General features: G+C 41.7%; 1 protein-coding gene across 4 annotated transcripts in view; it reads right to left on the minus strand.

Moving 5' to 3' along the window:
- lrfn1 (leucine rich repeat and fibronectin type III domain containing 1) overlaps positions 1-14,677 on the minus strand; it is a 151,415-nt gene that overhangs the window by 7,394 nt on the left and 129,344 nt on the right. For all 4 annotated transcript variants that reach the window (XM_089013169.1, XM_089013171.1, XM_089013170.1 and 1 more), the window contains 3 exons: positions 5,750-7,139; positions 442-3,414; positions 8-112 (listed from right to left, as the gene is read on the minus strand). In XM_089013169.1, the coding sequence (XP_088869295.1) occupies positions 2,520-3,414; positions 5,750-7,119 (2,265 nt within the window). In that variant the 5' untranslated portion in view covers positions 7,120-7,139 and the 3' untranslated portion in view covers positions 8-112; positions 442-2,519. The remainder of the gene's footprint in view (positions 1-7; positions 113-441; positions 3,415-5,749; positions 7,140-14,677) is intronic.

Consider the following 14,677-nt stretch of genomic DNA (forward strand, 5'->3'; position numbering starts at 1 on the left):
CACTTACCCTCTCACGGGTCATGCTGGCGGCTGTCCATGCTATTTTATGCCAGTAGCCAAGGGACACCCTGAACTGGTTGCAAGGCAATCGCGCCGCACACATAGACAAAAACTAAAATAAAAGTAAGAAAATAAAATTATTCAAGGTTTCCGAACCCAGCGAAAGGTGGACATTTAGTCAGTAATGTCGTGTAAATGTTTACGATAAGATTACAGAGTCGCTGCGTGATGACGACAACACGAGGCGTCAAGAACCGGACTGAGCGAAACAGATACACGAGTTAAATAAAAGTTACCCACGTTAACGCAACATTTGGACTCACGTGTGGCTAATTTGTTAACAAGACAAACAGCACCCACAAACAAATACAATATGTGTTATTGTCTGTATGTATCTACCTACCGAGCTAGCTAACTCGCTAGCTAGCTGTCAGTACATACCCGCAGTCTCCCATTGCGTAGAAAACACCCATTGGATCTCATTAGTCCCATTTGGCTCCTCCACTTCCATCCAGTTATTTCTTTGTCTTCCACAACCTTTCCTCTTCCTTCTTGCCCGTGTGGTCGAATCTGCATCCACAAGTGCCATCCTTATAAATAGATGGCGCTTGATTAATTTTTCATACGCTCAACTTGATGCGTGAAAAATACCACCCAATAAATAAATAAATGTTCACACACGCACATGAACCATGAACCTGAAAAAAAATTAATAAATACGGACACACCGAAACATATTTGACATGTCAAGATGTGATGACACAGGTTTTTAATGTAAAAACTTGCAGCCAACATCCAAACGCTATTGTAAAAAGTCACGTGACATTATGACTTCCGTATTTTACATAGTTAGTACACATACAACAAATGTTTGAATATACTTATATACGTCTTCTTTTGCAGTTTGTAGTCATCTGTCAATTTTTTTAATCTAGACCAGCCAGATAGTGTTAATCATATATAGTCACATCTGGAGCTTGTTTCACACCATCCAATCCCATGAGAAACCAGGAGGAATTCCTTCACTGTTAAGAAAGGTGTAAAATGTGCCTTTTTTTTCTGTTGCTGATCGGTTTATATTATTACTGTGGTTGTGATACATATCCTCGTATCTTCGTGTCTTCTGTGCACAAGTCTTTGTTTATTTGCTGTTCATTTGAAAGTTGCCCCCCCCCTCCTTTTTTTAACAATGAAAGAAGAAACACACATACAAACCTCACACGGACGGTCGTAAACGAACAAATCGTCAAAGAAATAACAAAGAGGTCTTTTTTATCCCCCAACGACGCCGAGCAGCATCCTCCATTCATACTGTTTCATCTTTTTTTGTCCCCTTTGTGAGAATTAAGGCACTGCTGCATTCAAGAAACAACTTGGTCTTGATGATCTGCGTATCCTTCCTTATTTTCAATTGGCAATTGAATTTCAGAAAGGAAATACAGTGATACCTTGGTTTACAAACTTAATTGGTTCCCAGATACTGTGTAATTCGAAATGTGTGTATCCCAAAAAATAATTTCCCATAGGAAACCATTAAAATGAGAATAATCCGTTCCCATAAAACATAATGTTCTACTTTCTAATTTTCTAAGCCTTAACACTACATAAAATATACCTTATTTTATGTATAATAAATGTGCTATGGTATTATAATTAAACAAATAAAGTGACTTTATTATACTGTAGTATAATAAAGTATTTTTATTGACCTTTGTGATGGGCGTTGATGGCTTGATGGAATGGAGTGGCCAGTTTCACCAGCATTAAACATTTGATGAGGAACGTAGCCTTCTTTCACCATCTTGAGGAATGTTCCCTTGTAGGTGCTTTCTCTGTGATAATTTTATCTAGTTCCTCATCAATTGTGTTCTGTTTAGCTGGGTTGATAGCTTTTTGCATCAAGTCTACATATGGCTTGTGCGGATTGTTTGTGGAGCCTGATTGATGGGATATTTTAACCTTGCAGTCTACACTCTGCCTTTGTACTATCAAAGTTGAAATTCTCTCACTGTCGTCTGCCTATCTATTTAATGTTTAAACCACCTCCCCTCACTGCTGTGTTCTTGACCAATCACGTAATAGCCACACGTGCCAGCGTTCACTCAACCCGGAAGTTACTCAAATAGATAGAAAGCTAGTCAGCTAGCTAACAGATAGCTAAAAGATAGCCAGCTGGACAGTTAGCTAACTAGCTAGATAGCCATATAGCTAATAAATAGCCAGGTTTGTAATATGTGGAGGGGATTAAACATTCTAATGGCTTCCTCAAATTCATAACGGCCCTCGAGAGGAAACTATAACTACAATGCGGCAAAAAATGACTTTGACACCCCTGATCTAAAACATACTCTGTTTGTTTGTTTAGAAAAAAGAAATGACAGTAACAAGTCCCGTTCTTTTTGTCTGTTTGTTTCAATTGCCAACTGAAAACAAAAAGAACAAAGGATGCCCGGATCACTCACAAACCTCTCTGGCGACAAGTGGGGTTGAAGGGTTCATGTCGTTTTATTTGCGTCCGCTCACACGGTGCTTTCCAGCATCCACTCCGTACTGCTGAATGTCACCCGGCGATTGGTCAGGGGCGACGACTCGGCGTCCAGCTGGTTGGTGGACCGGTGCCACCTCGTCTTGGCCCGTCGCGGGTAACTGTGGCTCTGAAATATGGAGTAGTCCCCTCCGTCAAAGGAGAACCTATGCCGAGTTCGCGCTAGCTCATTTGGCATTAGCAACCCCGCGTTAGCTAGGATGCCGTTTTTGTCCACAAAACGCGGCGCCTCGGCGGCGCCGGCGTTCGGGCCCATGAGGCAAAGCGACATTGTAGAGCCCGTTAGGCTATTGTCTGTCTGGGTGTCCATTTGCGTGTCCTCCGGCGGCAGGCTGGCCCTTCGCTTAGACGGCGGAGGCAGTTCCACATCCGGAACAGCAGAGGGCGCCCCTACGGCCACTAAGGCTCTGGTGTCCTCTTTTGTGTCACGGTCTACTTTCAGAACCAGCGCCATGCACTCTTTGGGTTCGTCTTGCTGGCCCTCGTCCGAAGCCTGACCAGAAGCCGAGCGCCGTAGCCGCCGGTGGCTGCCATTGGCCTGCGAGTGAACGCCGCGGTCCGTTTTGTCCTTGGCGTCCTCCGGCCCGACGTAGGCCTTGTAGCGGATCATGAGGATGACAATGAAGACCAGGACGGACGCCACGATGATGCCGCCGATGATGATGATCATGGTGCCTCCCAGGAATTGGCTGTGCATGAAACGGCACTGGCTGACCTCGCCGGCCGTGTGGAATTGGATGCAACCCACCACGCGCGTGGCCGTCAGCGACGTGACGCCGTCGTCGTACACGGCCAGGACGCACAAGTCGTATTCGCGACCGGCCGCTAGGTCGTTGATTACAAAGTCTTTGTTAGTGGGCGGGATCATCCTGCAAGATGGAGGACACTCTGTGTTATTCGGGGAAGTTTGACATTCCATGGAAAAAAATTACCATATTTTCCGGTGTATAAGGTGCACGGGAGTATAAGGCGCACCCCCAATGAATGGTGTATTTTCAAACTTTTTCCATACATAATGTGCTCCCATTCGAAACAGAGGACTCCGGTTCTTTGTACTGATGGTTAATTCTTTAATGTAATTTCACATCACTGTAGAACACTTTGCTCGCTTTCCTTCCGAAATGGAAGTTCTTCGTCCATTTTATCTTTTCCTTGCTAAACAAAACAGCGATAAAGCATGTCCATTCTCACCTTCGCACATTTATCCAAGTGGAGTGTTTCATTTTTATTTTATGCTATTTTCATATGTTATGAAAATACCCTTCTTCAGTGAAAGCTTTCATTATTCATAAGGGCGTCATTAGCATTACAAAAGAGCTGAAAGGATCCATTACATATTAAACTATGAACAACCCCTAAAAAAGAACAACACCATTTTAAAATGTTGGCCCACTTTATAATCAGGCGCAACAATAACATCATGATAAACTACAACTTTATCATCCCAATTTTTAAAAACTTTTAGTCATATAGAAAATAGTTGCTTATTTTCCCACCCTCAATTAGTAAACAGCACTGCGCCGCAGCCGAGCCTTTAATTAGCTGACCGCAATTAATCACATTTTTAAGTTGCAGCAAATTAATGATAGCGATTGCTGTTCGGCTGAGTGCACGTGGCGAAATGTGCTGTTGTTATTTTTCGTGGTGTAATGATCTTGGAAGAAGGCTCTTTACGTTCATTGTGCAGTGCTGCAGGCCAAATGGAGAGCTCCAAACTTTATGTCAGCCAGCTTCTGTCTGAAGTTCTTTTGGGGAAATTGGGTATTTTTGTTTAGTGTGTCAATCTCGTGGAAGTTCTAGGTGAGTGCTTCTGTTAAAGGTCAACTGTAAAGTAAATTTAGAAAATCTTAAACAAAATCGTTTTTATGTCTCAAGGAGGTTGCCGAACATAAGCGTTTTGCCGTTAAACGTGCTGCTATTGGTTCAACTTTGAGCCTGGATGGTTGGCATGAAAAAAAATTGCATTATAACAAACAAACCTACCGAACGAACTAACCAACCAACCAACCAACTAACCAATCAAATAACCAATCAACTCACTAAATAACTAACCAAATAACAAACAAACAAACTAAGAAAACTAACAAACCAACCAACAAACAAATTAGCCAACTAACTAACTACTAACTATGTAACTCATTAACCAACAAACTAACTACTCAACCAACCAACCAACCAACCAACCAACCAACCAACAACCAACCCACCAACCAACTAACCAATCAAATAACCAATCAACTCACTAAATAACTAACCAAATAACAAACAAACAAACAAACAAACGAACTAAGAAAACTAACCAACCAACAAAGTAGCCAACTAACTAACTAGCCAACGATGTAACTCATTAACCAACAAACTAACTACTCAACCAACCAACTAACCAACCAACGAACTAACTAGCTAGCTAACTAACTAAGCAGCCATCCAACTAGTTAAATAGTTAGCTAGTTAATGAGCACACTAGCTAGCTAACTAATTAGCTAAGTAAATAAGTAAATACAGTAAAGTCTCGTTATATCGATATCGGATATATCGATATAACTTTGCTGCTGTGAAATGTAAATTTCTCCACTGTGAGACTAATAAAGGCATATCCAATCCAATCCAATCCAATCCAATTCCCGGTTATATCGATACTATTTCTATGCACGCACGGAGAAAATTACATGCAAACAGGGTCGGATATATCGATAGTCCCGGTTATATCGATATTTTTTCGGACTCCCTTGAATATCGATATAACGAGACTTTACTGTAACTGAAATTATGCTTTAAATAGTTTTAGCTACAAGTGTTATGGACAACTTTGTTGGCAGAGCTTACTTCACACTTGACCTTTACGACGTATTCCATGCCGTTATGGCTTTTATTTCGGTAGACTTTCCAAACTTATACTTTTGTAAACAATTGTCAAGACATAACTTCATTCTGTCTGGTGTTGATTGACCAAATTTTAGGACTAAAACAAGCCGACTGCCATTTTATTGTTAGGAGAACGGGCTCGTTCGCGAACGGACCTCAGTCATTGTGGCAGCTCCGTGTGTATCCTGAAAAATAGTTTGTATGCCAAGGTAAAATTGTCCTAAATTTAACATTCGTAAACCGAAAAGTTTGTAATCCAGGGGGTTCGTAAACCGAGGTATCACTGTACATATAATTATTGGATCTACTGAGATTTGTCACACAAAGGCGTCGACCAACCTGTACACCAGCGTGTCGTCAGCGGTGGTGTTGTACTGGACCTGGTACATTCTGGTGCCGGGGATGTGACGCTCAGATGGCCATCGGATGACGGCCGACGAGGAAGTCACCTCAGTGACCAGGACTCTCCTGCCCTGCTTGTGCTTTGTGTCATTGCCCGACTTGGACGAGGTGCTGATGTCAGACAAGCCAGGGTCTTCGCGCATGTGACCTGTGTTGTTCACGAACAACGGCAAGGGGATCATGTTGACCTCCACGGTGGCAGTGGCGATGCCCGCCGCGTTGGAGGCCACGCAGTTGAACGCCCCGCTGTCCTTCAAGGTGGTGATGAGAATATCAAGGGTGCCGTTTTCATACAGGATGGTGCGGGAGTTGTTGTGCACCAGCTTGCCATCGGGGGAACGCCAGTGGATCTCTGGGTCGGGATCGCCAACCGCTTTGCACTTCAGGGTGAGCCCCTGCCCTTCCATCACGTGGGGCTTGGTGGCAAGATGTTTTGTAATCAGAGGTGGTTCGCAGATGAACTCTTCTTCTTGTATGGACCAGAAATACTTGTCCATGAGGTGTTCCGGCGAGGCGCAAGTCTCCAAATCATCCTCGCGGGTCAGCCGGCGGAGCCACAGCAGCTCGCAGTTACAGTGAAGCGGGTTGCCACCAAAGCTGACGGCCAGAGTAGATGAACTGGAACCCTTTGCGTCTGATAGAACTTGAGCGTGCTGGAAGAGGCTGTCGGGCGGCAGCTTCTGCAGCCGGTTCGATGTCATATCCAGGCGAACCAGCTTGGTGAGCAGGGTAAAGGTTCCTGCTTCGATGTGGTCGATCAGGTTGTGGTCCAGGGTGAGCGTGTTGATGTTCGTCATGCGGGCTATGGCTTCCCAAGGCAAGGTGCGCAGGTTGTTGTTGGACAGATCCAGATCCTCGATGGTGGCAACAAACTCATCAAAGGACGTAGCCGCGACCTGGTGGATCTGGTTGTTCCCGAGAATGAGGTGTCGCAGGTTGTTCAGACCTTTGAAATGGTCGCTTCGGATAGCACTCAGGCGGTTACCGTCCATGTGCAGCGCACGCAGTGAGCGGAGACCCAAGAACGCTTGCGGAGTTATCTGGCTAATGGTGTTCCGGGACAAGGTGAGATGGACCAGACTGGTCATGTTGAAGAAGTCCTTCCTGCGGATGACTGTGATGAAGTTGTCGGTGAGCCGCAACTCTACCGTCTTACGGTCGATGGTGGACGGCACGAAGAGGAGGCCCGTCTTGGCGCAGAGGAGCGTCAAGGTGGGCGACAGGTGCTGGCAGATGCAGCGGCCGGGACAACTGCTGCCCTTCACTAGGGCACCGCATAGCAGCACACACAGGATCAGCCGCTCCATTCTCAATCAAGTTGCCGTTCCTGAAAAAAGACAGAAAGAAGCAATAAAATGGAATGAATAAATAGTAGGAACACCTTTTATGACAGTCCCCCCCAAAGCCTATCCAAGGTAGAAACAATGCGAGATGGCTTTTGTGGAATAATGACACCAACGAAGATGAAAGACTACGGCAACGGCATCATAAAATATATCCGCAGAGGCTTTTAAGGCAAATAAGGCATGCTTTTTGCGCTTGAAGCATATGATTTACGAAATGATCACAAAGGACATGCGTCTCAGGCAACATATACATTTTCGCCATCAAATGTTTCATTTTTGTCTCTTCAGACCACAGCAGCGTGAATAAATCAAGGTTGCGAGACGAGATACAGTAAAGTCTCGTTATATCGGTTATATCGATAGTACCGCTTATTACGATACTATTTCTATACACGCAAGGAGAAAATTACATGCACGCAGGGTCGGATATATCGATAGTCCCGGTTATATCGATATTTTTTTGGACTCCCGAGAATATCGATATAATGAGACTTTACTGTATATGCATGACCTTTTCAAAGACTCTCTGAACTCTCTGAAGCCATTGTTTTGATTCTGGAGCAAGGCAGTATGTGAAGGAGTATCCCGGCCCGACGCCACTTCTGAGCTCATTTTGTCGCAGTTATGGGACACTTTAAGTCATTTTTTATTGGTGTCTTGCATTTGACTAAAAATATCAGCCTGCATGTTTTGGGTTGTTTAGATACTATAAAACATTTTTCTGATGTCAGTTAGGAAACAAAAAAATGGTGTGGGTTGTCCTTTAAACATACAGTGGGGCCTCGGTTTACGAACACCTTGCCTTACGAACTGTTCGGTTTACGAACGTTAAATTTATGAAAGTTAAACCTCGGGATACACACCCACCACGGCTGGCGGAGTGATCTTCGGATCTTCAAAAATTATATTTTAGGAGACCTGGGAACGGATTATTCTCATTTTAATGGTTTTCTATGGGAAATTATTTTTTGGGGATACACACTTTTCGCCTTACACACTGTCTGGGAACCAATTAATTTTGTAAGCCAAGGCCCCACTGTACATTCCGTACAAAATATAGCACTGAAGCAACTTACGACCAAATTCACCTTACGAACGACCGCTCGGACCGTATCTCGTTCGTAAGGGGGGGAGCGTCTGTAGTGTTTTTGGACTGTTTTTAATAGATGCTTTTACTCCTGACTTTGACTATTTTCTTTTTTTGGGAGGAAGCTGGAGATGTTCCGATTTCTACTTAGAGCTATTGATTTTCGTCTCAGGGAGAACCCGCCTGTGGTGACAGGTTGAAAATGTGATCCAAGGCGGGAGCAAAGACAAGAGACCCCCGGTGGCAAACAGATGTTGTTTCCAGCCGCTCTCGGCCCGGCCTTGGCATCCGTCTTGGCAACAAACGCCTCAAGCTTTATTGGAATGAAGAGTGCGCGTCAGCTTCAATCACATGAAGCAATGAAAAGTGACTTTCCATTTGCGGAACAAGCAGAAGACCTTAACGTCTTGTCAGTTGCCCCTTTTTCACTACATGTGAGTGAAAATCTAACATGGCCATTCAAACGTTTAGATACCAAAAGCGATTGACGATCTGTCATGACTAATTTATCAGTAGGCCGTATAAACATTTCTGTATTTAACAGATGCAAAAGAAGCATATTATTATTATTATTATTATTATTATTATTATTATTATACCGTAAAATTGCTATCTGGCTGGCTGGCTAGCTATTAGCTATCTATTGGCTTGCTAGCTAGCTTTCTATCTCTTTGTCTTACTATTCTATTTGAGTTACTTCCGGGAGTGAACGCTGGTGCGTGTGGCTGCCGCTGCTCACACACAGAAAAACCTATCCTGTGACTGTAAAGTGACCTTGAGAGTTTTGAAAGGCGCTTATAAATGAAATGTATTATTACTATTTATTAGCTAGCTAGCTAGCTTTCTATCTATTTGAGTTACTTCCGGGTTGAGTGAACGCTGGCGTGTGTGGCTGCCGCTGCTCACTCACAGAAAACTGTATTCTGTGACTGTAACGTGACCCTGAGAGGTGCTTATAAATGAAATGTATTATTATTATTATTATTATTATTATTAGTATTATATTGGACCGAAAAGCAGACATATCACGTTTTTTTTTTTTTTTTTTACTTCCAGTGGGGGAAAAAATCAGTTCATCTTTATTTGGCACTGTTTCTGTTATTTTCATTGGGAAAAATGAGGACGTGTTTTAAGATTACATTTTTACATGTCGATATAACAATGGTTGACTTTGACGTCGCCAGCGCAGATACAGTTTGATCCTAGAATAGACTAATCCAATTAAAAGATTGAAAAATATATATTTTTTGTCACGCTGCGCCATCTTCAAGTGTTAGGAAAGAACATCTATTGCTTGGCAAAGGTACTCACATTAATTAATTCACTGTCAAATCAACTTTCTATTTTGAGTCAAACAATTTCAGAGGTTAAAGCACTTAAAACACACACAAGCACACACATGGCATGAGAACACTCCCAATCCCCGAGAGAGAAGTTATTAATGAAGCAAAGCGTTGCTCTTGTCGGAAATAATTTCTCCAAATTCATTAAATTAATAACCAAGGATAGAGTTTGTTGGCAGGAAAAAAAAATAGAACACATTTTTTTTCACCGACGCTTGTTCATGCGCGGCGTCGGGGCTAACCAGCAGACCTGCAATCCGTGTTCATTCTCATCAGACAGCACAGATGAACTCAAATCCTTGACACCAATCAAAGAAGATCCAAATTATGAAAATCCGCTTGATAAACTGGCTCAGCAAACGGCAAAATTCCACTTGGTACAAATTTGGGTGAGTTCAAACTTTAAGGGACCGTTGTACAAATAGACTTGCCTTCAGCAACATCTGCACCTTCTGCTGAATGCGTTTTCAAATCAACCTGGAGTGTAAACGCACTCCGAAATATGCATGAAAGCCTTAAAGGTGTGCGTGATCTTTTCACAGAAGTGTAAAAGATGTGCACCCCCAGAGCTAACAAACACGCACGGCAAATCCGCAGAGCCTCCGTCGACATCTGCTGTTGCTGCTGTTTGCTCATAGAAGGTTGGATTACTTGGAGCGACGCCACTTGGAGCCATCATTACTTTAATGAAGCATGTTTACACGCCACGTTATTTGTGCAAGGCGTTCATTTTAGCATTCAATTTGCTATAACACTAATTGCAAAAGTGGTAATTGAGATTTGCTAGCGTGATTTGAATTCGCAGATATCCTGAAATATGTATTTATTGTGCCAACAAGCTATGAACATGAGAAGGTGCAACACCAGCGAGTGACTATGTAACATGTCTCGATAATTTCAGTTTTAGTTTGCGCAAAAGCAAAATAAAAGTGACTGAAATGGCTTATGTTAGCAGCTGGTACTTTTATCTCAACTCAACTGCATTTATAGAACACTTTCAAACCGCCGTTGATGCATACAAAGTGCTATACATGGAGCAACTGTCATATATACAACAATAAGGCAATAAATCAGGAACAAAGATAGTAGAAAGCTACAAAGAGTAAAACAATAATAATAATAAGAACACATTTCATTTAGAAGCGCCTTTCAAAACTCTCAAGGTCACTTTATAGTCACAGGATCAGTTTTTCGGTGGGTGAGCAGTGGCAGCCACATGCGCCAGCATTCACTCAACCCGGAATAACTCAAATAGATAGAAAGTTAGCTAGCTAGCTATCTAGATAATAGATAACTATTCAATAGCTAGCTAGCTAGTTAGATAGTTAATATATAGTAAATATATAGCTAGCTAGGTAGCCAGTTAGATAGATAGCTAGGTAGCCAACTAGGTAGCCGGCTAGATAGCTAGCTAGATAGCAAGCTGGGTAACCAGCCAGATAGACAGCTAGATAGCCAGATAGGTCAAGTGATGGTCCATCCGCACACCTCATGATGACTAACTAGCTTTTTTTTTTTAAATTGGGAGGCTGAAAACAAATCAAAATATTGCCTTTGCAAAATATCGACTTTGCTTCTAACTTGCTTCTAAAAAAATTCAAATAAAATCATCCTCCGGTCTACATGTTAACCTTTTTTATCCAACAATAAGGCAATAAATCAGGAACAAAGACGGTAGAAAGGTACAAAGAGTAAAACTACAATAATAATAAGAATACATTTCATTTCAAAATTCTCAAAGTCACTTTACAGTCACGGGATACATTTCTACATTACATTCACAGGATACATGCGCCAGCGTTCACTCAAACCGGAATAACTCAAAAAGATAGAAAGCTAGCTAGCTAGCTAGCTAATATATAGCTACACAGCTAATAGATAGCTAGATTGCGAATAGATAGCGAGCTAATATGTTTCCTGACTCAAATAGCTGGCTAGCTAGCTATATAGCGAATAGCTAGCTAGATATAAAGCTAATAGCTAGCTAGCTTGGCAGAGATGCGTCTCAAAAGTGTTTGTGGTCTTAAAAAACATTGGCAACAAACACGCGTTCTGCGTCACGTAACACACGTATGGGTGTCTTGTTATCAGTGTTTTTTTTGTGCTTAACACACTCATTAAAATCAAAAACAGCGAGAAGCAAGGAAGTGGAGAAAAAAAAGAAGGCCAGGTCGCAAACAAGTTGTCAATTTGAACCAGCACTTCAAAAGCTAGCAGTTCAGAGAATGCCAAAAACGAGAGGAAATCAATCAGGGTGTTCAATGAGGCTGACAAGGAATGTATAAATAAAGAAAGAAAGAAAGACAACCAAACAGCTGGGCCTCGTTCAGTCACGAATGTGCACTGTTGCATTATTAACCATATGAAACCGCATATTTAAAATGCCACGGAATGAACAGTGAATCTTTCTCCGAGAAAGTGCGCTGCAATATAACCCGAGATATTAAATAATAAAGGAATGTAACAGCTATAAAACCAAAAAGCTATATAGGCACATTCATGAGAGAAAGCATCTACAAGGGATCATTCCTAAAGATGGTGAAAGAAGAAGGTTACGTTCCTCAACAAGTGTTTAATGCTGAGGAAACCGGACAATCCATTCCATCAAGCCATCAACGACCATCACAAAAGTCAATAAAATGACTTTATTATATAGTACAGTTTTTTTTCTTTAATTATAATACCATCGCACATTTAGTAAACATAATATAAGGTATATTTTGTGTAGTTTTAAGGCTTAGAAAATTCGAAAGTAGAAAATTGATGTTTTATGGCACAGGTGTCAAAGTCAAGGCCCGCGGGCCAAATCCGGCCCGCCACATTATTTTTTTCGGCCCGCGAAAGCAAATCAAACTTGTTAAATTCCATGATGATTGCTAAAATCTGAGCCAAAATTTCATATTTTTGGATGTCAACCACAATAAAAGTCATTATTCTTGACCTCGGATTTGAAAACGAGTTATTCATTAATTTGCTGTGTGCTCTATATGTAATATTTGAAGGGATTTAAACATTCTAATGGGTTCCCCAAATTCATAACGGCCCTCGAGAGGAAACCATAACGACAATGTGGCCCGCGGCAAAAAATGACTTTGACACCCCTGTTTTATGGGGACCTGGGAACGTATTACTCTCATTTTAATGGTTTCCTATGGCAAATTATTTTTTGGGATACACACTTTTTGTTTTACACACTCCGTCTGGGAACCAATTAAATTCGTAAGCCAAAGTATCACTGTACATTCATACCTGTACATACATAGCCGCTTGAATATTATTCAACTGTAAAACTTATTGCCATAAGAGTCACTCCTTTCCACTTCCTCGCATAGGATTGATTAAAACTGTCAACTCTGGGTTCCTTCATTCTAAGACTAAAGAATTCAAATGGAAACGAACAGGCTGGCAATTAATTAGGCACATGTTTATTCAATAATTTGCCTACCTTGTGTCTGGAAGAAGACGTAATTAACCAAAGTCGCCAAAGTTTAAGTGTCTCATTGATAGATTTAAATGCAAATTCCTAGCGCGGCTTTCATATTGATGTAATTATAAAATGCAAATGCACCGCCCGGTTGATGTTATCCCGATTCTCCCCTTCCACCTTTTTAAGGAGAAATGACTTGGTGCTGGCATTGTTCCCGTGCCTGAAGAGGACGAAGCAAAGTTGTCAATAATTAGGCCTCAATCTTGACAGGGGGCCACACCAGGACGGAGCACAGTTCAGCATCCGCACTGTCTAATTGCTGTTTATGCTGACAATGTCACGTCCCGGCGAGGATCCTTCATGTTATGTTTGTCTGCAGGAAGATATATTATTCTTCTCTAAAGTTCTCAATGTCACATTGCCAGCTGTGGGTGGTCTTCAAGTACAGTGATACCTTGCCTTGCAAACTTAATTGGTTCCCAGACAGCGTGTGTAAGGCGAAAAGTGTGTATCCCAAAAATTAATTTCCCATAGGAAACCATTCAAATGAAAATAATCCGAAATGAACGGTACTATATAATAAAGTCGTTTTATTTAGCTTTGTGATGGTCGTTGATGGCTTGATGGAATGGAGTGGCCGTTTTCCTCAGCATTAAACACTTGATGAGGAACGTAACCTTCTTCTTTCACCATCTTGAGGAATGATCCCTTGTAGGTGCTTTCTCTGCGATAATTTTACCTAGTTCCTCATCAATTGTGTTCTGTTTAGCTGGGTTGATTGCTTTTTGCATCAAGTGGACAGATGGCTTGTGCGGGTTGTTTGTGGAGCCTGATTGATGGGATATTTTAACCTTGCAGTCTACACCTTGCCTTTGAACTATCAAAGTTGAAACTCTCTCTGCCTGTCTCTTTAATGTTTAAACTACCTCCCCTCACTGCTGCGTTCTTGACCAATCACGTGGCTTTAACCGAAGACTGTGGGCGGGGAATAGAGGACAAAAACAGTCGGATGCCATTTTCTTGTTAGGAGAACAGGCTCGTTCGCGAACGACACATCACTCATTGTGGCAACTCTGTGTGTATCCCAAAAAATAGTTCGTATGCCAAGGTAAATTTTTTATAAATTTAACGTTCGTAAACCGAAAAGTTCGTAAGCCAAGGGGTTCGTAAACCCATATCACTGTATAAGACAGGCATAGACACAAGACAGACAAGCATAGATACAATAATAAATAAATAAAATACAATTATAAATAGAATACAATAAATAAATTACAAGTTAGAAAGTTAATTCCGTCACTCTGCAATACTTTTCCTCACATTCTGCTACTCGTTTTTGATTAGGTGAAGGTGCATTTGAATACCTTTTATAATTAAATGCCGTAAATGCCAGAAAACATGTCTACAGAGAATTTAAACAGGGTATTTGTATATTGTGCATTTCAATTATTGCAGTGGTAGTCTGAAAATGGAGCAAACCTCTCACTCAAAGGTTATATTCAAATTGACTCTCAATCTTAATGAGGACGAGAAATCGAAAAAAAAGGAGAAAATGGAAAAGTGGCGACAACAGCTAAAAAGCAGCAAACAGGAAACAAATGAATAAGAATAATCACATCTCATTTTCCCCGTTAGATAATTCGAGTAAGTCACCTGTCTACT

This window comes from Hippocampus bargibanti, linkage group LG14, assembly GCF_051943395.1.
Source record: "Hippocampus bargibanti isolate YZ-2025 linkage group LG14, ASM5194339v1, whole genome shotgun sequence".
In the NCBI taxonomy this organism is placed as follows: domain Eukaryota; kingdom Metazoa; phylum Chordata; class Actinopteri; order Syngnathiformes; family Syngnathidae; genus Hippocampus; species Hippocampus bargibanti.